We start from the raw sequence: 26,223 nt of genomic DNA on the forward strand, positions 1-26,223 counted from the left end.
TAGTTTCTCTTAACCCTTTGCGATCTAAAATAATTTAAAGAAATAATGATCCGCAATAATTTTGAGAGCTATATTTTTATTATCATAATATTATTATAATATAATTGATTAAAGCGTAATAACTTATATCCACAGAAGATATAAATTATCAAATAAAAAAAAATTAATTATAATATACTACAACAGATTCAGATTATTTTTCTTCTATTAGCTCAAAAATATTGTAATTGTTTATATTGTTAATTGCCTATACCGCAAAGGGTTAAAAGAACAAAAATTGATTTCTAGTTTGATCTTATTCGATCGTTTGTCGATCACAGTTCGACTTGAAAGGGACTGGGCGGGCGGAACGATTGGCAGCAGCCCCATGGAAAATACCACGTGGCTCAGCACCTTGGCGAAAATTTTGGATTTGTAGGACCGTGGATGTAACTCCTGAGTTCTTTCGGCGGTTCCGAGCCCAAATCCGACGCTGTGTCCACATCTGACTTCCGACAGATGATCATACGTATGTCCGTATGTAGATAAATTCGACCTGATTTGCTGGACATAAATCTGGAAGAAAAGTTTATACGTGCGTCATATTATTTTTTTCAGAGTCTATCTCTAGCACATACAAAGACGCCTTTACATAAAAATCGACTTCTTAAACATGTATTAACTTTAAAATTTGTAATTGGCGTTTTATGTATAATTTATACATCGGATCATGATAATCTGACTGTATGTGTGTGTGTGTGTGTGTGTGTGTGTGTACAATTTATTTTTAAAACTATTTAAAAATATATAAATGGAACGTACCTAAGGTGAACGAGGTAGCGTAGTGTTTTGTCCCGCAGTGTTCTTTGACGTAAAAAAGTATGAGATCGCGGCGGCATATCGGAAAGATCGTACAATACTACGAACATCTTAACGACTGTACCCAACGGATTCAGAAGAGTCACTTGAACGGTGCCACTTCTTGGTACTTGATAGCCCTTTTTCTCAAGATTAATATGAGCCTGTAAACATGAATTATCATTGTACGAATATGAAAGAAGAATGGGAATCTATAATATCTAATCGATGAATTACTCAAGATACACATTGGAATCGATTGTTTGAAAAGAAGAAAACGTACGAGGTAAGGTGTGGAGACTTTATCGTTATCACCAAGTGTATAGAAAAACACAGTGACTGGAAGCTTCTGATGTTTCGGGCAGAAGGAACCGCTGGCCCCGAGTTCCGCTGTGAAACCGTGAACCGTGGACACCGGTTCGAGTCTACCGTTCAACGCCGATTCCTCGAAGCTGCCTAGAAGAGCATGACTCTGTGGCCGGTGGCGGGAGCTGGAGCGTCTTTTGGGTGTCTCTTCGCCTTCACCGGCAGTTTCCGCATCGCGATCGGTTTCTTCCAGCGAGACTGCGCCCGGACTCGGTGGTGTATTTAATTCAAACAACGCGCTAAAAACGCGAAATGTCACTTTAGAGAAGAGCATTGTACCGATATCAACTTGATGGCATAAGTAAAGAGTATCGTAACTCTAATCTTAAATATATTTTCAATTACAATTACTTTTTATTTTATATATTATTACTAATGTAGTTCAAAAAAGTATGTAATTTTTTTATTTCTGCATCTACAACTGTCAAACAAAAAACTTTCAAGAAGAAAATTATTTCATAAATAATTCGAAAAATTTATAATTTTATATGATTATAACTTGTAATATTATTTACCGATGCCGTTCAACTATATCATTTTCTGACTACGTACTTTCTTTTAGAGGAAACGGAATTCAAACTGCTGTCGTAATCGAAACAACAGCTGCCTCTCCTCAATGGCGCTGGACTAGAGGTCAACGGCAAGCCAGTCCTGCTATGGAATACCATCGACGCTGCATTTTCCAGAGATCTGCGGAATCTCTCCTGTTCGAGCGCAGACGGCACGCTTTTATCGACAGCCTCATCGTCTCCTGTTTCCGCGATACTGTCTTTGTAATTGTTGCTTCGTAGCTTGGAAGACGAATGTCCGCTCTGCGGAATAGTTGGAGTTATCAAATTGCTCTTCTGAAGAGCAGCTATGTCGTTTGTAATCTCATCCTGCTCTTTATTCTTAAAAGGTTCTTCGAGTAGCCGCCTGTCGTAATGATTCTGCTGGTTGTTTAGGCCCTCGGAATCGCACTCGCGATCATTATTATTTGTACTATGTATATTGCGTGGCTTTTGATGTGCGTCTTTTGTACTGAATATCGCAGCATCCTCTTTTTCCTCGGTAGCCTCTGGGAAATTAGCGAAGTCAATTCGCCGTTTCGTCTTGCTGTACCTTGCACTATGTAGATTCGATTGTTCGTTGTTATAGCGAAATGATGCCGTAGTAGAGCGTTGCTGCAGCGTTGAATTCAACGAGGTCTCCGGTGAAGAGGAACTCTCGTCCGCTATCAGAGCAATCGTCTTATCCACTTCTTTCTTGAACATTTGCCGTAATCGATAGAATCTATTCAGTGGTAAGGATTTTTCATCATTAGACGAAATGATTTCATGGTCCTGCTGATCAAGCTTTTCAATACTCGAAAGATGAGAATCGTCGTCGCTACTGTCATCGTCAATGTTAGTGGTCGACCTCGGTCTGGTCCCGTTTGATGAAATATCTGACAAGTCCTTTCGATCCTTGCTAGTTCGCAGAATGGCTCCGAGCAGCACGTCAGCTTTAGTGGAAACATTTCGTAAACGATTCGCATCTTCGTTCGTATGTATTTTCGCTTGTAAATCCTCATTTAATTTGTTGGTACTTTCGGCAAGGTTTGAGCGTGCAGGCTGATAAACATTCTTATCGTAATAGACCCGGTCTAGAGGGCTTGAATGTTCTTCCGGTACCTGATGATTTATCTTTTTACACAACCCACGGCTACAATTCTCGCAAGATTTAAGTGTACGAACTGGAACTGTTCCAACGTGGGGATTTATCGAATTACTCCGACTTGTCCCTTCTTCCCAACATTTTGTTGTAATTTTCTCTGTCATATCATCATTGACTCTTTCAGATCGCTCTCCGCGTTTTCTCACATTTTTAACAGTAGCTCTTCTACGTCCCGACGGTGTTCTCGCTCGCAATACCGCTAACACTTCGTCAACCTCCCGTTGACTCAATTCAAGATTGCAATTCTTGAATTTGATCTCGTTGGTATCTTGCTGTCCGATCGAATGCTCTGACTTGCTTTCGTTTTTCATTTTGTTGTTATCAACGTAGCTCTTTGTTGCCGCAACACCCAAGACTCTTCCAGGTACTTTGCTGAACCAATCCAGAAACCCTCCTTCTTCTCTCTTTTCTTTCTCATCTGGCACCGACAGTTTCCACATTAATTGATTTAAGTCTGGCTTTCCAGTTTTTCTCTGACTATTCTTAATGGTACTTTCTTCCTTATTAATCTCTAATGCGTCTTGACCGGCCGGTACTTGCGCCTCTGCGATTTTATTTTTCGGGTAACTTTGATGTACAATGCAAACGGAATTGTCTAACGTTTTTTGTTTCCATTTATGCGTCGAAGGTCCCGGATTTGATTCGTGGAAGGGATTAGGCTGAGCGTAGGGATTGATTAGAGCATGATTGGATGTAACAGCTGGCGGCTTATTGTTTTTTTCAGAATCATTAAAACGAGACTCCTTTGCACCGCGAAAGCTTTGAAACTTGCTATTCATATTGCTATGTTGCCAAGAGGAGACGAAAGACCAACTCGTGGGGGCAAAAGGACTGAGATTGTGCAATATCCCACTACTCTTTGCTGCAGATATGATATCCGAGGTGCTACTAGGCCCTCTTCCAAGATTAGAGTTCTTAACGGAATTATTGTAGCCTTCTTCGATCCGATCAGTGTTCTTTGAATTGGTAATCTCTGCAACTTCTGTCATTGTATGCTTGTAATATTTTCCTAAATCGCGTTCAAGATCTTCGATCTTTAGATGTACATTGAAGCAACGTTCGAGATCCGAATTTCGATTATTGTGAGTTCTCACCTCATTCTTGTTCTCTACTTCTCTATTCTGAAGAATTCTCATACGATTGTTTAACTCGGCAGAGTTTCTTTCTATTAAGCTCCAGCTGGTGTTGTCCCTTATCTCCTGTACATATTCTTGAACGGATGGCAACGGTGCCGGTTGCAAGTTCACACAAAGACTCTCCGCCGGACCACAGGGAAGCGATCGACGACGCTTCCGTTCGCCATTCGATCTAATGGTAGGCGATAGAGGAGATGCGTCTTCTTCTTCACAACGACAGTCATGCTTGCCAGATTTGTTACAAGTAGTTTGTAGTCTGTCGTCCACTAAAACTATTTAAAAAAAAGCGATTTATATTTAGTTTATGTTCGAATAAAGATTGTTAAAATATAATTATGAATCTTCACACACAAAAATATATTGGTTCATTACCAGGTAAGACGAGACCCTCTGGATTTTGCACACTGCCAGATCCTATCGGGACACTCTTGGTGGGCGTTAACGCCCTCGCGATATCCTCTTCGTCTTTTTCCTTTTTCGGGTGTAACGAACACGTGAGTATGGGTACCTCCTCCATCCGCGGCAGTGCCCACATGGTCACCTAAAATAAAAATATAATTACATTTTAATCTTATCGATCGTATAATTGCTTTGTATTTATAACATAATCTTATAACGTTATGTACCTTGATGGAATTTCCGTCACCATTACCAGCCAAAGGAAAGGTATGCTCCACCGACGTCTCTCGGAATTTGCTGAGATTATCTTCATTATGCGATACGATCCGGGTGGCTATGTAGCTCGGCTCCGCGCCATTGCTGCGTGACCACCACGCTGCAACCTGGCTGAAGTGTAATCGTGAACGCACTGCTTGGTACAATCCTTGAAAATTCATTGGTTCCTGGCTCCTAAAAGCAACCGGATACAGATATATGATATTAAAAAAAAGTACTTTTAATAAATTTAGAATATTGTTAAAGCTTATAAAATGGAAAATCAAATTGAAAAAATAAAAATAATTCAATAAATGGATATCATCATGTAGAAAATGATATGATATCAAAATGAAAACATTCGGTTGTTCTTGATACGTATAATTTTTTAGATTCACATTTAGGTTGATCAATTGACACTATTATACCGATAATGATTGATACTTGTCTTTATTTCTTCAATTTTATTTTACAACTAAAATTGTTTTACAGCACAGAATGAAATAAAGCGCGACTTACTTGCTCGGGACAACGCAGATACACCAGTACTCCAGTAACATCTCCGAAGCGCATTTTTGCCATGGTGAAATGGATAAGGACGGCACGGGATAAACAGGATATTTGCAAGTGGACTTTGCCAAACCACACGGACAATCGCTGCACAAAAGCACCTCCACGCACAGGTACGATCCAATAGTGAGGCATTCCGTGATCTCCTGAATTAGTACTCGATATCGATTGCACTTGAAAAATTAAAGAAAAAATGTAGGCGAAAACGTTTTCATAAACGATAAAAAGATATGATAAATCGTTTTTATTGTGTAGATACAGTCAATCATGTCATAATTTCTATAAAAATACATTTTGGTAATAAATAATAAATAATTTTTCCGAAAATATAAATTATACATTTTTTAATAAAAAGATTTACAATTTGTATCTTTACATTTGTAATCTGTTCATTTTTTATGAGCCTTAATTTTTATAACAACGTTAACAATTATTTTTATTTTTTAATGTAATTAAAAGTATTAAGAAGAATTTGCAACAAATATATGCGTTATTTTCTTTTGTGTAGCATTTTAACAGTAATTTTTTAACAGTAAAAATTCAGATTGTTCCGTTCAATTGGTAAATGAACGAATATCTTGGATGGCTTTTTACGTATATTCCTCTGGCAATGCTGCGTATATAAGTAGGTCGCCTAGGAACAACGGAGAGTAACGGGGACACCATATGTTACGTACCAGATAGTTGTTCTCCTCGCACACGTGGTCGTTTGGAACCGCCTGCATAGGCGGTGCGCAGTGTGGGCCCTCTTTGTAGCCACGCGGAGGGCCCTGAATTCTCCCTTCGCACACAAGGACTCCAAGGGCTCGAAACACACTAAGAACACCACCCCGACCGCCAGCCCCATTCGGGCTGGAGGTGCCTCCTCCCGTCACCGCACCTAGGCAGTGCATACCTGTAACGTAAAAAGTACCGATGTTGATCATATCCGTGATCCATCACGAAAGAAGGTCTATGGATTATTCTATAAATTGGAAAGTAATGAAACAGAAATTAAAAATCAAACGAATTTAACGAAAGTACAGATTAGGAATGAAATTTAGTGATAAAAGAATATAACGTATTCAAGTTATATTTTTGAAAAGTGTTAGTCATCCATATACTGCTACTCGCATCCAGTTCCTCCACTGTTTTCTCCTAATTAAAGTCGGTTAGGCTGAATTAATTAAATCTCCTTTCTTTATCTGTACTATTCAAGAGTAGCGTTTGCTTAAGCAGAATTTTAATTCGAATGTAAATCATTAAATTATTCTAAACTAAAAATTAAATATTTGCAGAAAAAGATGGCAAATTTCTCTGAAACAGAAAATCCATTCCAAGTTGATTAAAAGAACTAATTAAAAAAAAAAAGAAAGAAAAATCGAGTGATAAAAGTTACTTTTATTATAGGTATTTATGTAATATGTGGAGAGAGGAGTATCTCATCCCGATGTTCATTGAGATTATTTTTAGTCAAAATGCGAAAAAAAGGAAAGTGATAAATTTAAATGTCAAATAAATGTGACAATACCAGAAATGGTACTCTTGCAAAATGCAGTACAAGCACAACACAATTTTTACCAAGTGTTCTTCGAAGCTCATTACCGAGTGATCGGGATCGATTGATTTTTCGATCTCGAAACACGCGTCGCGTGAACCAACGTGCTCGAGACGGCTCGTAGGAGCCTCCTGGATTTTTGTCGTCCCTTTAAATTTGTTGTTGTGTCACGTCCGCAGGACTGGTTATAGCCACCGCGCGTAGTGCACGTGATGAAAGAAAACAAGGTGCAGTTCGCGGCCTGCCGTGGCGGGTTACAGGTTTCCTGAATGGTTAGTACAATACTGGTAGGGCCAATGCGACTCGCATATCGCCGATTCACGACTTTTGCCGACGATCGAGTAGACGTTTAACGCCTTTTTCAGCGACACATTTAAATCGCAGGAAAGGAAACCACAAACTCAATTCGAGTTCGAATGCTGTATACACGAGAAAACGAGACGTTTGTTGTTATCCCAAATCTATTTTCTCATTTTACGAGACTGACGAAAGTAAAACGAAGTAATTCTGATTTTGATGATGTAACATGTGATTAAATAGACAGAAATTTATAATTCTTTAGATAACGCGCAATTGCGCAAATTACAAGTCGGGCGAGACTCGGTAGAGTTACTTTTTAGTTGTCCTAAATATCACTATCTCGGTTTTGACTTATTATCGTAATACGTGACGATTAAGTAGCCAAGTTCATCAATAATTGATTATCAATTACATTTTCGTGTCATTCTATCGGCAAATACATACATAAATAAGATAAGATGGATCGTATTTCTCGCTACAAATAATGTTTACCAAAATGTATGAGCGCGCACAATCACATTTCATTGTGTTTAGAAGAAAGGTTAGCACGTCGCAGGGAAAAGTGTATATTGCGAACAAAAGAGAACGGAATAATATCCCGCCCCCGGAATCAAGCTATTCTAGCTACGTCCCTGCGCAGTTAGCGCGTACACGAGAAATTGTTAACTGAAGCGACAGAAGCCGCCTTCGATTTTCGACGAGCCGTTGTCGGGGAGGCGGACGAAAGACGATGGTCTCTCTCTCTCTGAGCGGGTGAAAGAAAATTATTCAGCGTATCGTGAATGCACGCGATCGAACGGGTCGCGAGAGCGCTTAACGTCGCGTTACATAAACGGAAAGCTAGCGCACGAGCGGAAACTCGAGGTCTCTTAATATCCACTCTCGCTGCCCACGTTACGTCAGCGGAGACACCAGTCGCCTTGTCGTGTCCGGCTGTCTCGCCGTGATTTTTCGTCTTTTCAATCTTATCGAACGTAAGATGACAAGATGACGCGCGTCTCTCGTCCATGTACTAAAGTTCCTCACGAATGATCGAAAAGCTCACCCGGGAATTCGTTTGAAAACGAGAAATCGGAATTTTTACAATTATTTCGCAATTGTAGAAGAAAACTTTGATTTATTGATACGTCACTCTTTAAAGTGGAATTTCACTCTAAAGAGTGAAAATGGGACTCGTCAGTCTTGTGAACAAGAATGACATTTCACTCTTCAAAGTGAGATTCACTCTAAAAAGTTTTAGAGAGCACACGTTGCACGCATTTAACGTTTGCGCAATGCGATAATGAATGTGAATATCGATGCGGCACGTCGTATTAGCATAAATACGAATAATAAGAATCGTTTCGATATCTCATTAATTTTGCAGAAAAGCTTATCTCGAGAGTTAACGGTGAACAATGGGTGGACGTGGGCGACACAATACTCGCATCCGTTCCTGAGCATAGTGGTGGGAGAGCTGGAGTGAGAGGGGGAAGCGACGGCGTGTATCGATGGCGTCGTCAGCTGAGCGCACCGCTCACAGCTGGGCGCGAGCGACGCTGTCGCCGAACAGCTGATCGCGTCGTCGCGCTGTCAGAACATGGCGAGCCAGCGCGCATTGCGGATCGCCACGACAAGCGTTCCGTCCATTTTCAGCTCGCGCTTGAACACCACACGGGTCGCCCATGCGATCTCAGGACCGTACAGACGACCGAGGATACGTTTCACGCGTTCAGAAATTAATACGCATTCGCGGATGCTGCGTGCTCAGCCTCGTTTATATGAGTCAGAAGTTTATGAATCACGCATACGGGTTAGGTCTTAGGTCTTCCTTCTGATTCAGGGAGCCTATATGCGATCATCTTTGAAGACGATTATTATTCAGCCGCGGAGATGCTGTACCTTGAGACTTTGACCATATTCTCCTTTCTCGACTTCTTCTAATGAGATACACATACCATTAGATGCAAATAAATGCGTTCAGAAAGAAACAGGCAAATAGGAAGGATATAAAAACACTACAAATGTAAAATTATTTCTCATAAGATGCGTTCTGTTGATCGAATAAGACTGATTCTCTCTGTAATTCACTCGGCTGTAGGGAGTATCCTTTGAACTATTACCTATTTTGAACGTGCAAGCGGTGTTCACGCTTGCAGATGCGGATAACGAAGGCGTTAAAAAGGTTTCTCGGCTTTATACAAAGACACGTCATACATAATCATCCCGTCATCTTCATTTATTTCTCCCTGGTCTGCCTGAATGAATAAAGGGTAAGATACAAAGTTCGAAAAAAAAAAAAAAAAAAAAAAATAGAGAACGCAACAAAGAGATATATATGTATACGTATATATGTACAAATATAACTTAATATTGCAAACACGTTACGACGTGTATAGGAATATTTTTTTTTTATTATTTCAAACTCGCAAGATTTATATTAATTAAATTTGTTCTATCTATCGGTAGAAAAGAAATCAAGTGTGTTTTTAGGTTTGCTTAAAGTAACACGCGGCGGCTACGTCGATCTTGTCCGTTCTTCGACTGGCAAAGGAACGCTTTCAAGACTGCCCAGAAATAAACTCGCTCTTCCGGTAGGTTTGTCGGCATTTACGATGGCGAAACACAGCACTATCGACAAGAATATCGTGCGTATTCGCGGCGCACATTTAACCCTTGAAGATAAAAAGGAAACTTTGCCATTATCGAGTTTTCTAAGTGTTGATCTTCGGGTATCGTATTAGAAAATTTTCCAAACCGATTTTGCAGATCAAATATTTGGATTTGCAATGACTCGTGATGTCTTCAACGTTTTCATAAAGTAGTACGCGAAAGAAAGTCCTCCATGTAAGAAAAATGCATTAATCGTCGTTGACTTGACCTTTAACTTTAATATCAACGCGTGGTAGTCAATTAATCATATATTTGTTCACAGTTGCGTTCTACGGCCAGTTTCCTGCTTATACGGAATTCAAGTAAAATCGATGTCTTTCAGAGCTAGGTCACCTAAAAAAATCCAGAGCGCTTATCTACCGGGCGTTCTGCATTTTACGAGCACACGAGAGCTCGAAACTAGGTCGACTGGCCCAAGTAAGGGGGAGCATGGTTTCCGGACGAACCTATGTATGTCCCGATTGTCAGAAAGACAAGTCTTCGATAACTGATAATAATTTTTCGTAAAAATCTACAAGATCAGTTTTAGAATTTTAAATAAAATTTCGAATTCTCTTGAGAATTACAGAGATGAGTAACGTTTATTATCGCACGGAATAAGACAAAAGACTCGGTCGCGAAAGATAGATTCAAGAATATTCAGGTCAATACAAGACTATACAAAACGCAGTTTGCCGATTCATATTGGCCTCGATATTTTTGTTGAGTAAAAAATTACAGCGATATACGGCATCCGTAATATAAATATACGTATACGTAAGTGGCGTATTGGATTTGAATGCGAAATTTGAAATAGGCATTGTCGATTCCGATTGTTTAGCGAAGCAGTGACTTAATAAAAACATAAACCTCTGTGCACTCTGCGTGGTGAAAGCGATCGTTTCGATGGTTCGGGGGAGAGAAAGGAATCATTGATCTGATTTCTTTCGTAAGAGCAGCTAGATGGTATATTTATAAGACACAATTCACCTTCATTTAAACATTTCGCTTTCTATACAAGATCAGCTGTATTGAATATAAATTTTACATGAACGAGTACATGAGGATACATACAGGTTGTATTCCGCATTCACGCCTAGCTTTACACATATATTGTATTCTAAAAAGATCAAACGCTTCTTCTTTGTGTGTTCAGGTCCTATTACTGTCTTTCCCGATTAAGCTGACGGACGGCTCGTCGGAGAACATCTTCGGCTTGGAATAAAGGTTTCTGCCTGTGAAGGCAGGGCAAACCGAGACCGGAGAGGGTAACGAGGTCAACCGGTGGGAAGCAGTGGGTGCAGATCTAGGTTACCTGTATATTATGCAACCAACACTACTGTAATTTCATGATTGCGCGTGGTAACACATGCCTACGTGCGCGCAGAGTGCGCAGCACGACTACGAAAGTAAATGTATGCGTATATCGACGATGATTATATTCGGTTGACAACAGAAATATTCGCGTCGCTTTGAATCAACCTTTTGCAAAACGGCGATCTGTCTCGCTAATCATCGGAGTCGAGAAATCTATTACTGTAGAATTACAAAGGAGAACAACGGTATAAGTAATGATCCATAGTTGGAATTATCTAATCTACAAAGTAGAATTGATAGAGTGTTCTCTCGACAGTGTCTACGGTCGATTCGATTGCTCCTTAGCAACAACGAGCGAAAGCGAGCAATCGTATATCTCTTCGATATTTCACATTCGACATCTTTCCCTTTTTACGCATGTTAAAACGTTATAAATCTACCATCGTTCTTCTTCGTAGAATTTCGCTCGCCAGACAAAGACCTCCGCATTTGCACTCGGCACAGTTATTCGATAATTACGAATGCCTCCCGATACTTGTACGCTTTCGTGAAAACTTCAAGTCGCCAAGTGGTTCATAGTGAAAGCAACAACACACCGCGAAAGGAGGCCAGTGTTTTTGGAGTATATCATATACGTGTATATTTCTGTTCATTACCGCGCGTCTCCTGATATCGCGGGGCCTTACGTAATGTGTAAAAGACAGAGGACAAGTGAGAGAGAGAGAGAGAGAGAAAGACCGAGCGCGTTTCCTAGCGCGTGCAGCCTTGCCGAGGGACGACGACGACGACAGTGCAACGCGCTGCACCTTCGGGCCGCGGGTCGCCTATAAGCGAACCTCGTATTTATAGGCACTCGCTACCAAGGCCGATTCGCAATTTTAACTCACGTGGACACGCGCGAGACCTCGCGTGACGCTTTTTTTTTTCTTCGACGCCCTGAGAACCAACCATTACTTTTATCGACGCTTCCGAAAGGCCCTCCTAAACAGAAAGTGGTACGACTTATACCTACAGTAAGAATTCTATCGCGCTTGTACATTCGGCGGAAATCAGAATATAACGTTAATTGAGCAAGAAGATACGTCGATCGTCGATTAGAATTCACAAACGAAATTAGCGCTGATCGAAGTCAAATATAGTTAAATATATATATATATACACAGGGAAAAATACACCGAATTTCAATAATTTGTTTGAATAGTGCCAACTAAATATTTACCAAATATAAAGGTATCTATTTATTTGTACAAAAACTAATAATTTGATTTAATTATCATTTCTTTCTACCAAGTATATATTTAGATAATGTAAGTAAATGTTTAGTTGGCACTATTTAAATATTTATTAAAATTACAGGGTTGTCACAAATTCGTCATCCTAAAAGTCTAACTTTTCCCTGATTTCTAGGTAAAATAATTTTCATAATTTTCTCTGATACTTTTAATATTAAAAAACTTTTGTATTTAGAATTTGCATTCTGAATTGGAAATCGTCAAATATTTTATTGCGAGAGCAATTTAACAATGTTAATTACTATTACTGTTGCTGCATTTGTACTGCTTGCATTTAATTATTAAGTCCAAAGTCCAAAATTGCGTAGATGTAATGTGTAAATATTAAACCTTTTAAAAGCCAAAAATTTAGTTTTCCATAAAATTTTACAAAAATCCCTGAACTCTCTTCTTATTTCAATTTCCTCGACATTTCCCTGATTTCTCCGATCTTTTGTGACAACCCTGATTTAGTATATTTTTTTCTCGGTGTACAGCTGTACAGTTATAAGGCTATAAAATTGTTGGTGATACATTATTCACGCATAACTTTGCACTTTTGGCTCCACTCACGCCAGAGATGTGTGTGAATTTTCGAATGTTTACGTAAGTCATCTGATATCTCTCGAATGGACGCGAGATAATAACTCGATATACAAGTTTATTTTTCAAAGCCGAAGATAATCTAGACGTAAAAGCGGCAAGACTATAACGGATCTCATCCTGCAGCGTTCGATTCTGCCGAATCCTCTTCTCCCTTTCGCGAGGCCGAAACTCCACCTTCGGTGAAGAGCGATCGGGGGAAGCCGAACCGACCGTGCACCGCGGGCGTCACCTTGAATTTTTTTTTTAGGTAGACATCCAAAACAGCTGAGTTCAACGAACGGCTGAGACGACGCCCCCGTTGTTTTGACACGGCTCGCTCCGGGGGAGAGGAGAAAAAGATGCACACACTTCTCCCGACTGCGTAGCCATAAAAGCTCAAGAGGCTTAAACGCGCTCGGCTGGACCTGGCAGCGAGCTCCCGCAACTTGCAATTTATTTATCAAACAGCTCGGTAATCGATTGCGATTTTGAACCCATTCCATCTGGCTGTGGCACGTCGAAAACAAAGAGATCATAATCGCGACGTATGTTTAAAAAGTCTTAAGCTTAAAATCGCAATACTATTTTGCTCTCTTACATAACAAATATTTAGAAGATGTTATTTCGCCGATTCCTAACGCGAGTATAAATAAAGCAGACTTTTCTGTTATTCTTACAGTCGGTTACAATATACTGTTAAATTTATAATGTCGAGTTGTATCTAATTGGAGTTATTATTCTTATAGGTTGTCACAATCCTCCTATACTCAATATGTTGTTAATTTAACGTGGAATTCTTATGTAGTGGAGTTAAACAATTTAACTGAAGAAATATATTAACTTGACTCAGATTAGTTATTATTTATTAAGTACATACATACATTAAGATGAACTTAACGTTTACTGTTCGTTTTGGGAACTGAGCAATTTAAACAAAGAAATGGATCAATTAGACATGCTTGTCTTTTTAACCATATGTTTAATGTTAGAATAATACATTTTAGCACACTTGGAAATAAAAATAGCGTATATTACTTAACTCGAGGAATTGATTTGATATTTTAATATCAAACAGTGTTGTTTCGTAAAATACCGTCTCGAATGTATGTTAATATTATCAAAGCGCAATATTCTTTATCACGTCCTAAAAAGAAACTCGCTTTCAAGTCGATCAAAGTAAACTGCCGATAATATAAACTGTTTAATCTAATAAATTCAGAATAAATTCATTCTCTAAATAAGTACTCGTTTAATCAAATCTTGTTTTCTTTTTTGAAATAATTCATTCCATTACGTGAACGCGATATGAAAAATTAAATGTAAATTTTGAAACACCCGAGAACAGGTACGTGTTTCAATAATTTTCAGGTGTCAGCAAATAAAGTCAACTTGAAACACTTATAAAATTTATTCTACATACTAATCATTCCTGTTACATAAGTAAGAAGCATACAAGGGCCGTTTACAAGGATAGTACTTCTCTATTGAGAACAAAAGAGAAGAAACGAGCTTTGTTTGATCGTCGTTACAGTACAAATGTTCTAGTTTTTTTTTTTCAAAAGCCGCTATTAAATTCAATTCTCAACGTAACACAAAAAAGAATCGGAGTGTAAGCATTGGAGCCGTTGACGCAAGTACGTTTCACATTCTTCTCACGCTAGAAAAGTGCTATCGTAGGGGTAGAAGGGTTAATAAAATGCACTCTCTCTCTCTTTCTCTCTCTCTCTCCCCCCGCCTCTCTCGTTCATTTCTCTACTCGTCATATATTATAAAATCCAGTCGAGAAACCAAAGCCGAAGGAGGGCACTGTCGAGGGGACAAATAACAATCAGCCGTCAGGCTAGAGCGACGAGCGGACAAAGATACCCCCTCCTAAGTGTCACGAACAGCTGGAACGTGACGCTGCGGCAGGTCTGGAAGTGTTCAAGGAACTTGACGCTACCGTCCGTATTAGTCAAACGTTTCGAGAGATACGTCATTTCTTTTTTCTTTGCATCATCAATTATATATATTATTACGGTAACAAAGCCTCTATATAGAAAAGATCGTCCAGAGGAACGGGACACAAAGAGAAAGTCTCCCGTGCTGATTATCTCTCTCTCTCTCTCCAGGAGGTTTATCGAAAACTCGTCCGAATGAAGGAAGACGGAATATATATATGCGTGCGCTTCGGAATTCGGAAGAATTCGAGAGAGCTTTTGGCACTCGAATGACGAAATCCGTCGCACGGAAAGGCGACGCGAGGGCGAAGGAGCGTGCGGTGTTGATTGGCATAAATTCCGCGAACGATACCGTCTCAGCCTTGATCGAGGCACTAGCACGTCACAAAGTACCTCGGATGAGCGTCATTATTTTGTCCACGAATACGGCTTCTCGCGGCGATGCAGAACTGCGCGTTCTGCGCGATCGAGGGCGAGGGTAATCGGCGATGATTTCGCGAGGAAAACGCTTTCTCTTAGGAGAGCGCCCTCGCTCGTGTCGTGAAACGGGAATGGGGACGAACGGGTGAAACAACGAGCGCGCTGTCACACGCGCGCGAGAGGGAGAGAGAGAGAGAGGGAGAGAGAGAGAGAGAGAGAGAGAAAGAGAGAGAGAGAGAACAGATGGGAGAATCGCGCGACAACGACAACGGTAACGGGGAGACAACAAAGACGACAACGATGACAATGAGGTGAAATTTGTTCAAGCTCGTTTACCGATTCGTAGCGCTCACGCGAGTCTGCTCACGATCCCACCGACGAGCCTGGAGTCGTTCCCGTGGGTCAAATGATCCCGTCGACGGGCCCCATGGCAGCCGACCGTCGGCGCAGCGTCGCGTGGATGACGATGACAACAACGACAGCCGATATCCTCCTTCTCTTCCACGCGGAGGGACGCGCTACTCTAGGCGGCCTGCTGCGACGCGAAACGCCAAACGAGAGAAAACGCTCGGAAACACGTATTACAACGGAGCGGCCGAGGAAGGGGAAGAACTGAGAAGTATACGGCGGCCCGAATACTGCGGCGCACGCGACCCGCTCGATGGTCTGTTGCCAACTGGCCTGACCCCACGACGATTGTACGAGACTAGACGCGCAGAGACCCCGCCGCGCGCGTCAGCGGCGTGCGGTATCGGTTGCGGATGCGCAACTGATCCGCGAGCTGCCAACCTATCGGCGGCGCTCCGGAACCTCTCTCTCTCTTTCTGGAAAGTGGGAACCCGTGTGGCCGCGTGTCACGGCGTCACGCCGCCGCTCTCTTCGCGGACGTGGTTACACGGACGAATATTCCCCGTTAGAATTACAGAGCATAATCGAGGAGCAGAATCGAGTACCATCAGCTGATACGATACCCTCGGAAACCGGAGCTGCGCTCCCGGAGCGAGCCAACTGCGCTACATCCGAGAGGGACAGACAGAGAGGAGGGGGAGCTCGCACAGTTGGAACTGACCTGGACAATCGATTGCAGGGTCCACTAGTTTCGATGTTGTATATTATTGAATTTCTCGTTACATAATATTATTCAAATAGCAGATAATTTAATTATAATGTAACGTGCATATCATTAAAAACTCATATTTTATGTTAAATAACTTTTACCCACAATTTGTCGCGTCTAACCTAACTTAACCTATCGACCTGATGATCATGCGCCTCGCAAAAAGTAATTTTAATAATTATTATATCAAATTTTTTTCACGTAATTTCTTTGTGATTTGAGGTAAGATTAAATAAGTAGCACACATGTTCCAGCAGACGTTTGCGATCGATGGGGTATGCAGTCTCGAAAAAATTACATCACGATGTAATCTTACCAAATCTTGAGGAATAAGACTATAAATTGACAGATACATGAACATTGAGAAAAACAAGGAAGATTTCGGATAGAGAGAGAGGTCGAGAGCGAAATTCGAAATTGCGTGAAAATTAAGCAGAAATGACGCGACTTAACCTTATTTAGGTCACGTCACGCTGACCGTCACGCCGCGCCGCGGCTCGTCGCGGCACTCGTTGGAACTACTTTAGCACGGTGAACGCCGATTGGCCGAGCCGGGGCGGCCATCGCAGCGCCGCGGATGCGCGCGACCACCGCGGACCGCGTTTAATTTCTGACGAATTTATCGGCTGCGTGGGAACCGCGGAGAAAAATTGACGGAAGACGGACGATGCGTCGCACGTCGGCACGCGGGCGGGCACGGGCGCGTCGGTCCGGCGCACGGCGATTACCGTCCGCGCGTTTCTCCGACGTGAACGTTTCTCCGCGTCGGGGAAACGCGGCGCGCGACCGCGAGGAGCGGCGGCGCCGCGGCCTCCCGTCGCGGCGCCCCGCGGATTTTTCCTGGACCCGCGCGCGAGATTTTATTCTGCGCATGGAAAGCAATTTTGCCCAATCATAAATAGGGCTATTGTGGGGGGATGGTTGTATGCCCGTGGCGCATTTCATACATCCGAGTGTAATGGTAACCAGATAGAAAGGCGCCGCGCGCGGGGACCATCGGCCGGCGTTAACACCCGGTAAATACCAAAAATTCAAGTCCGTACGTCGTGAAAACGGGGGCCGTCGCGTCACGCGAAAAATCCTCGCGATTACACGCGGTCATCCGCGTCTCAAAGTCCTCTCCCAGGTCCACGTTAACAGAGATATTCACGTTCCCGCCTTCTCTCCTTATTGCCGTCTCCGCGATCTCTCGTTCTTCCCGCATCTCGCTTCGCTACACGTCTCTCTCTCTCTCTCTCTCTCTCTCTTTTTCTCGTCACCCCCGTAGGGAATTGCCCCCTTTTTTTTCTCTTTCTCTTTCACGCGGCGTGACGTGCCGAACGTGACGTGTGTCGACGGTGTGCACAGTGGTGTATGCGAGTGTGAGATACGGCTCCCCGACCTTACGCCACGTCGCGTAGCCGTGGAGATTGCGGATATAGCCGTGTCTGTCTGTGCGTGTGCGTGCGTGCGCGAGCGCGCGCGCGCGTGCTCGGCCAAGTGATCTGTGACGTCAGTGGTCCGATCGGTTGTCACCTGTCAAGCCGATGCCGACGGGTCCCTCCCTCCCTCCTCACCCTGCCACCTCGTTACCTCTCCCTCTTCCCCTTCCTTCGTCCTCCTATCCCCGTCTCGCTCTTTCTCCGACTATCTCTGTCGCCACCCTCTCGATGCAACCCGCGGATGCAATCCGATCCGCGCCGTTTCTCTCTCCCTCCCGCTTCCATTCTCGCGCAAAGTCCCCTCTCTCGGTTTAACCCACGCGATCGTCCTCCTCCTCTCTTCCACTCTTTACTCCGCTTCAGCTTCCCTCCTCGCCCTTTCCCTCGCAGGGATTTTCTCCCTTCTTCCGCACCCACCCTCGCTCGTTTCCTCCTCTGCATTGTACCAGCTTCCATCCTCAACCCTCTCTCGTCTCATCTCTTTTCCGCGGCTGTGGCAATGGCGTGATCTCGAATCGGCCCTTTTTTTTTTTTTTTTCGCGATCGGTCTCCGATTCCTCAATACCGCAGAAATCACGTCGCACTCGACGAGTCGACGACACCTCTCTCGTCGCTTAGCGACGATCTAGCCGAGCGATAGTTTTAAACAGGAGCAATTAAGGGATGGTTCCAAAATTTCCAGCACCAACTACGCACATGCGGTGGTCGTCGAAATTTTTCGGTTTTTCCTGTCCCACGTTGGCTACGCCACTGATCGGAATCGCGCGTATCCTATCCCTTTTCCCTTTCTCTTCTCTCTCTCTTTCTCCCTTCACGTTCCCTTGCGATTCTCTCCCGCCACCCCTTTCCACCCTTCCCAGCAGCAGCAGCAGCTTATTCACCCTGGTCGCCTCTCTGCCGGCCCGAAAACCGAAGCCTCGGCTTCGAAGCTCGAGCGCGGCGACCACCACCACTATCACTACCACCACCACCACCATTACTACTACTACTACTAATACTACTACACCACCACCACCACCACCACCACCAACAGCAGCGGCGGCAGCAGCACCACCAGCATCAGCCGTACCACCAGCAGCAGCACTACACCGGCACCGGCAACCCCACCCCATTCACCATTCGCCCATCCACCCCTCGATATAACCCCGCTCCATCCGCCGCGACGACCGCAGACACAAAAACAATAACAAATCGATTCGCGGCAACGATGGGGGCAGGGAGGAGGGTGAAGGGGTCAGCGCGAGGGGTAGGACGACTGCTGAGGCCCCCGGCACAATGCGAGGGAGAGGGCAAGCGCGCGCGAGAGAGAGAAAGAGAGAAAGGGCGAAGCCGCCGCGGGGGGTGACGAGGAGGAGAACGTCCTCCCCTCGGCGGTCCTCCTCCTCCTCCTCCCCCCCCCGTCCCCCTATATCTCTTTCCCTCTTTCTGGATATTGTATAGAGAACGTTATGCTAAAGTATGCATGCACGAGGGTCGGTCCAATGGTCAGGAATCTCGCGAGTTCGTTCGCTCTACAGCGGCACGTATCCGGACCCGGTACGCGGGATTTCTTCTCGCCTCCAGTACTCGCGAATCTCGACGTCACGTCCTTTTTCGCGTTCTCGTTATTCCCATCGTCATCGGTCATCTCATCGTCTCTTACATCGTCAACGTAACCGTCATGAGTGTAGCGTGGGAGGCGATGCTGAGCCGCTACGAGCGTGAACTTTCATCATTCGATCGGTAAGGTGGAGATCGGCCCGGCCCGGCCTTGCGGCGGACGAGAGGGAGCACTAGCGGGGGATGATTCCAGCGTAATGACGATCGGCCCGAATTGTTGCGGTAGGCCACCATAGGGGCGCCCCTCCTATCCAAAGAGAAGGGGGAACCTCCTTGCGATTTTCGTGCGACCGTCCCTCTTCTTTGAGACGCGATCTTTTTTGCCAATCTCTTGCGGCACCACGGCACTTGCGGCACTCTCATTTCGACTTTCATTCTTCTCCATTTTTAACCGATCATCTATCTTATTGTTGCACCCCCTTGAAATGTTATATATATATATACGTACATGTGAAAAGATTTAATGTGAAGAAAATTAATTAACTGTCAATATAGAAAAATAGCTTGCAGGATAGATAGGGATTGAGGATAGAGAATGAACAGTCGACTTCCTGTGTCAGAATTTAGTATCTTGATATAATCTAAAGGGATGGTTCTAATCACTAAATCTCTGATAAACCCACGTGGACTAGATGTCTTTGTTTGCCTAACTCGAAACTGGAGGGAGTTTGTCTAACTCGAGAGTTCTCTCGGAAATAATCCTGAAAGAGTTCCCTATTTCGTAACATCGGATACTTGGATGCTCCTTTCACGTGAAATCTTCCTTCTTCCAACCGATATGTTATATAAATTACAAATATATCTAGCTAAGAGCTTTATCTTTGCCCTCGTTCTATCAGGATAGACATAGCTTATAATAACTCCACGAATAAAATGATCCACGAGAGATGAAGAACATATATATAAATCCGCGAGTTTCATATTTTCTGAAATAGGAGATCAAACGTTAAGCAAATCTGGATGATTTGAGTAGTATAGCTCCGCATGGAAACAACCTTTCGAAAATGTAATTATAGCATCTCAGTCGCAATAAGGAACGATATGAAATATTTTAAAACGAGATCGAAGAGCCGGGTACGGAACATTCCGACTTGCGTTCGAGGATCACTTTTGAAAGGGTGCTAAGAGAGGAAAATTGAGTTTCCGAGGAGAAAGAGAATTTTAGAGAGATAATCTTTCCGCATGACACTTTTCCCGCATCGTTATCTCCATTTCGAGCACGCTTCGAGACGTTTGACCTCGTAACTCTATAGATCGAATTACTGCCGATACTCTATTGCCCAACTCCTCTTGCTGTATTTCTCGATGTATCCTTTACAGTCGCGGTACTGGAGAGAATAACTGTAAAATACGAAACACATATTTAGAGGAATACATTGACAAAGTGATCTATTATTTGCAAATAGACACTTAATTGGTGCACATCGATTGATACGCGTGTTTAAACATTTCTTAACGATTTAATTAAATTCACGCAGATCGGTAGAAAACGTTAGCTATAAATAAAATGATTTTATACATAAGTAACAAATATACTCGGCTCGCTTGAAAAATTGCTACGTAAGTATTGATTCGAGGGCCACCACTAATCTCTCTCTCTTCTCTCTCTCCCTACCCTTCACCCTTTTTATACCGTGCAATCCATACAAACATAATGAGACTCGAGCACCACGTTTCCAAGTGATTCAATCTTTATTAGGTTCAAGATATATTTCTAAGTTTATATTCGACATATGTGATAGCTGACGTTATTACTGATTTCATAAATATATCAAATACTAGGGCAAAAGTTGAAGACTTTTAGATATCAGATTTACTTTATACAACAAATTATGGGTAAAAAACTGAACCTCGAAAGATGAATTTATCACCAATTCTCGATATAGCGATCGATTCTACCGAAAAGATACATGTAAAATTTGTATATGTATAGTGAATAAAAATAGTATTTGCACATTTATCTATTTTGAGAGTTATTCTATCCGAAAAAAGGCATCGCTGCATGTTTTTATCAAAAAGCATGCCTTTTATGTGCATATTAGTTATACAGCACTTTGTGCAGCAACATTCTTTTTCATATTATCTCGAAGGAATGTATGTACGTGTTTGTGTGCGAATACTTTTTTTACTCACTGCAAATGGATTTAGATGCAATTTTGTACGTTGAACCGATTCGGTGGATCCCATCAACGGGCGATCGTAACGCAAATTCTAGATGGAATATGGGATCTGGAGTCTTCACGTCGCGGGTGAACTTTGGGGTGACCCGCGTCTCGCCCGAAGGCATCCAATTCTGCCTTCCGGCGCGACGCAGATCCTGCCAAGGGCCGCGTTCGCCCTGAGCGCACTGCACCGGCCCGATATGCTGCCACTGCCGTTGACGGCGGCGGGGCCACCTTACGTTCCGATAGAACTGGTCACGAAACCAGCCTCGGTCACATCCACCAATGTCGAAGACGCTGAGGATGGGGAGAAGAGCACGAACGGCGAAGATGAAGATCCTCAGCAGCGCGGTGACAACGAAGGAAACATCGAAAAGGCTGATCAAAATGAAAATCAGGTAAGACCATCTCATTATATAAAACAATATTAAATTTATTACTCTTAAGTATTTAAACAGCTGATAGTCGTTAAATTAATTCTTTATCCCTACTGGACAGAAAAGGAAGTGTTAATATAAAAATAATTTATAATTTTCAAAAATATTGGCAAATCATTTTGAATGAAATTGTTGTAAAATTTCTTGTCAAAGAAATAGAAATTTAAATTTTTTTTATCAGTTTTCATGTAAATTAATGCTTAAAATACTCTTTAATTATAAATTACAAGAACACAGGCTATCTTATTTTTCACATGTACCAATCAGACTTACGTGCCAAACGAAAATAATGACAACGAAGACGCTGGTGACGAGAGCGATACTGGTAGCACGAACAGTTCACATCAATCGGCAAACAACAATCTATCAATCGCGAAGCTTCCCGATCCGATGTCATGCCTGGCTCTCGACAAGGTCGGTCTGTGATATACATTTTTCGATGTATGAACGTTTAATTAGTTGGCATGTATGTATCTGAAACCGGTACATTGATGATTTTTTAACGATATAATTATACACGGATTTTTTAGTTAATGTTATATTAATATATGTTATATTAATATTTTATATTAATATTTTATCATTAATCAATTAAAATAAATAATAAAGATAAAGTAAAATACGAGAGTCGGTAATAAATAGTAATTAAAAGAACTTACGTGTAAATAAATTACAATTTAATATTATAATAGAATATAATTAAATAAATTTTAATATAAAAGTGTATACGTAACATGTGTTTCGGCTCCTGGCTTGAGTCTTCATTAGATGTACAAGAAAGAAATTTATTACATCATAGTGACAATAAAATTGTATATGTACTTCTGTAGTGCGATGTCCATTGAGTGACTCACCAAAAAAAAAAAAACGAACTCACTCACAAAGGATTGACAAATCAAATGTTGATAAACTAAAATAAAATCAAGGCCAATAAACGAGCAACTATATTTTTCTTTTTTTTTTATTTGACCGAAACTAAACTAATACATTTTTAAATATTATAACGTTAACTTTATAACATAGTCTCTTACGTTTTTTTTTTGTTATTTGGTTGTTATTATTTTGTTTTAATTATTAATTCCAATTAATCTCATAGCTTTGTAATCTAGTCCAATCGATTTTATTGTTTAATATATAATATATATATTGTAAAGATGACTAAATAAATCGAAACGTCTCGTCATTATACTATTGACTTTAATTAATTTGACATGTGTCGTTTACTAGCTTCATGTGGTTTATTGATCTTAATTTTATTTTTAGTTGCTTAAGCTTACATTAACTTATTTTATTTCATTTTTATCATTTATATTCAGGAAGGAACGGTGACACCTGTTCTGAATGGTTGGGTACTGGGTGCTTACACGGCGATGTTAGGCAGACTATCTGCCGCTACTGCAGCTCTAGAAGCAACAGAAGTTCCCAATGTTCCCTCCGACAGTGATTCCGAGAGCGAGCACTCATCCTACACTGAAAAGTGCGTAGAATTTAGCATCAATCCATAATTATAATTCTTCACCTTTCTTAAAGATCATTTTCTCTAAAAACGACTCAATTTCAAGTTTTCAAAATTTACTATTAAAATTAAGACTACGACATCATGAGACATTATCATCATTATTATGTCAATATTGGTGATGCAATATCACATATGGTTTAAGATCGAGAGGTAGCAGTCCGAACGTAAACAGCATTCGTGGCTATTCGTGCGGCTCCTGCGATGTGGTGGCACCGACGAGACCGGCCTTAAGGAAACATATAGCTGATTGCCATCCCGCTTTATCCGGTACGGAGACCGGGGAAACCAAGAGGTGTCCGTCCACGGGCTGTGACTTCACAACGACCAGTAGATGCGAGATGGAAACCCACGTAGCGGCACATGTAGCCCAAGGGATGACGCCTACGGGGAAGAAACGTTCGCTGGCCTTGCAACGCGTCAGGTATAGGTACTCGAACAATTTCATATAACTAATTATATCTAAGTTGTTTTATTGAAAAAAAAAAAAACTTTCTCTTTAAATCTTATTTTTATTGTAAAACTCTTGTCAGAGAATAAAAGGAATATAAAAGAGTAATATTTTTTTCTTTTTTTTTTTCCGAATATATTCACTTCTTTTTCAGCTATTGTTTCGGAATGTTTTCAGGTACGAAAGGGAGGAATATCGGTGCTCACTTTGCTCGTATGCATGCACGATCGAGAAGGCATTTCAAAGACATCTGCGAGCGCATGCGAGAGGCAGCGCGCCGGAGACTAGGGTGAGCTGCGCCGTCTGTGGTGCCGACCGATCGTCCGAGGTCGATCTCAGCAGACACATGCGAAGGCACCGCGATGATCGATATTTCTGCTGCGATATTTGCATTTTCCGCACGGTGCAATTGAAGAAGGTAAGAGTGAATCTGGAGAGTAAAATTTCATTCTTAAAGATTGGAAATTGAACTATTCTTTTTCAAAATATTAATTCAATTTTTCACTCTTTAAAGTGAGATTTCACCTCCTAAAATTTAGAATACGCATATCAAGATAAAAATGAAGAAAATTGACGATGTTAATTGTATGTCGTATTTCTAATACTTTACAGCTGATACAGCATCGTCGCATGCACACGGGTGAGAAGCCGCATTTGTGTCCGCACTGCGCTTATCGCAGCGCACGTCGCGACAATCTACGCAGTCACGTAAGGCGAGTACACAAAAAGGAGAACCTCTATTGCGACACCTTCAGCCCGCGCGGCATGCTGATAACTCCCTCACTGTTGGCCTCCTCGAGGGATACTACTGACGTCGACCTGATGCAGAGCCCGGCATCTTCGCCCTCTTCAAATCCGGACGCGACCAACTAGCGAAAACGTTCTCGAAGAACAAAGAAAATGCAGAAACAGAAATCTGGGACTCGCCTGTCCTTTATACGTCCTCGTTTTGTCAATACTGCGATCTAGATATATTAGAATTTACAGGAAGACTTGTACACAAGTGCTGAACTTGGCAGACAAACGAAAGAGAATTGCAATCAAGTGGGAATTAAAGCTAAGTTCAATAAAAATTGAGAATTATCTATAATTTCACGAAGAAAGCAACTTAAGAGATAAACTAGAAACAGAGATTAAAAATAATTTACGAAATTGACATTGATAAAGTCATATTGACACAAATAAAGTCTATCGGGAAAAATAAATTTCAAAATGAATTGTTTCCCAAATCAGCATCGACAAGGCTTCCTCCTTTAGACGTTAGGAAGCGTATAGATTATTGCATGCGATAATTTAACGTCGGTAATTTACCTTTGAATTCTAACGAGATCTTGTATTAGCTATGTAAACGTCCAAGTGTTTCGATGAAGTATACGATCGGTAGATCGCCCGTTCGCGTCGATTATTGACAACGAGCGGGGAAAGCTGCAAAATGGTGCTAGAATCGTAGATTGGCTCGCGGAGAAAGACTGAAAGTAGAAACGAATTCACGGTGCGATGTGACGTCCATCTCTTTTACGCTCTTTCCGTACTGACCGCCGTGACTAAAAAAAAAAAAAAAAAGAAAAAGAAATTTCAATTCAGCAAAGTTTAAGACTGCAACTCTGTACTGTTCCGGGGATTCTCGTCTTAAACGTGACTCTTTATTGTTACTCATTAACTACTGGCCATTAATTAATTATTAATGTCTTTTAATTTTTATAGAATTTGCTGCAATTTTAATTTTTCTAATTTATCTATAATCTCGATTTTATTTTGTGTCGATACCTGCTTTAAGCTTTAAGTATTCAAATCCGAGATGAAAATTTTACTTTTTGGTATCATATAGGAGCACACGATCAATATATTTGTGCACTTGAATAGAATTGAGCAAGAGCTCGTGATCTCGCGTGTATATTAAGGCGGATGCACGAGACTCGATCGAATCAGGCCACCGGTTAATGAGATCAATAAAGCACCGGGTCATGACACGACATGTCGCGAGGACCCCGGCCGGGATGGAAAGGTGCTATTTTACGAAGATTCGTTTTAACGTTACGTGTCTAGTATATATATAGTTCGCTCGCGCTGCACGAATCGTCACTACAAGTATAATTGTTAAGTACTTAACACGAACACATTGTTATCGTTGCTTGAGTTGCCATTATCGAATCTTCATTGGTACTATTACGGACTAATAATACAAGAACAATATACTATTATGATTATGCAAGCATTATAATGATAGACAATGTATCGTATAACGCAGGATGAGGTCTAAC

General features: G+C 41.8%; 2 protein-coding genes across 3 annotated transcripts; one reads left to right on the forward strand and one right to left on the reverse strand.

Annotated features, from left to right (window-relative positions):
- Positions 1 to 342: 342 nt before the first annotated feature.
- atos (atos homolog atossa) lies at positions 343 to 6,151 on the reverse strand. The gene is made up of 8 exons (XM_018544924.1): positions 5,936 to 6,151; positions 5,208 to 5,431; positions 4,661 to 4,889; positions 4,407 to 4,575; positions 1,756 to 4,306; positions 1,121 to 1,442; positions 802 to 1,001; positions 343 to 555 (listed from the first exon to the last, which is right to left on the reverse strand). The coding sequence occupies exons 1-8, from the start codon at positions 6,149 to 6,151 to the stop codon at positions 387 to 389; spliced, it is 4,080 nt and encodes a 1,359-aa protein (XP_018400426.1). The 3' UTR covers positions 343 to 386.
- An 11,141-nt stretch (positions 6,152 to 17,292) lies between these two features.
- Positions 17,293 to 25,431, forward strand: LOC108777928 (zinc finger and SCAN domain-containing protein 10). Of its 2 annotated transcripts, none has more exons than XM_018544929.1 (7): positions 17,293 to 17,392; positions 21,612 to 21,956; positions 22,263 to 22,409; positions 23,312 to 23,472; positions 23,657 to 23,941; positions 24,140 to 24,380; positions 24,575 to 25,431. In XM_018544929.1, the coding sequence occupies exons 2-7, from the start codon at positions 21,612 to 21,614 to the stop codon at positions 24,833 to 24,835; spliced, it is 1,440 nt and encodes a 479-aa protein (XP_018400431.1). In that variant the 5' UTR covers positions 17,293 to 17,392; the 3' UTR covers positions 24,836 to 25,431. The 2 variants fall into 2 exon arrangements, with proteins under 2 accessions (XP_018400431.1, XP_018400432.1); XM_018544930.1 differs by having other exon boundaries at positions 23,657 to 23,935.
- Positions 25,432 to 26,223: the final 792 nt, after the last annotated feature.

This window comes from Cyphomyrmex costatus, unplaced genomic scaffold (assembly GCF_001594065.2).
Source record: "Cyphomyrmex costatus isolate MS0001 unplaced genomic scaffold, Ccosl1.0 scaffold474, whole genome shotgun sequence".
NCBI lineage: Eukaryota > Metazoa > Arthropoda > Insecta > Hymenoptera > Formicidae > Cyphomyrmex > Cyphomyrmex costatus.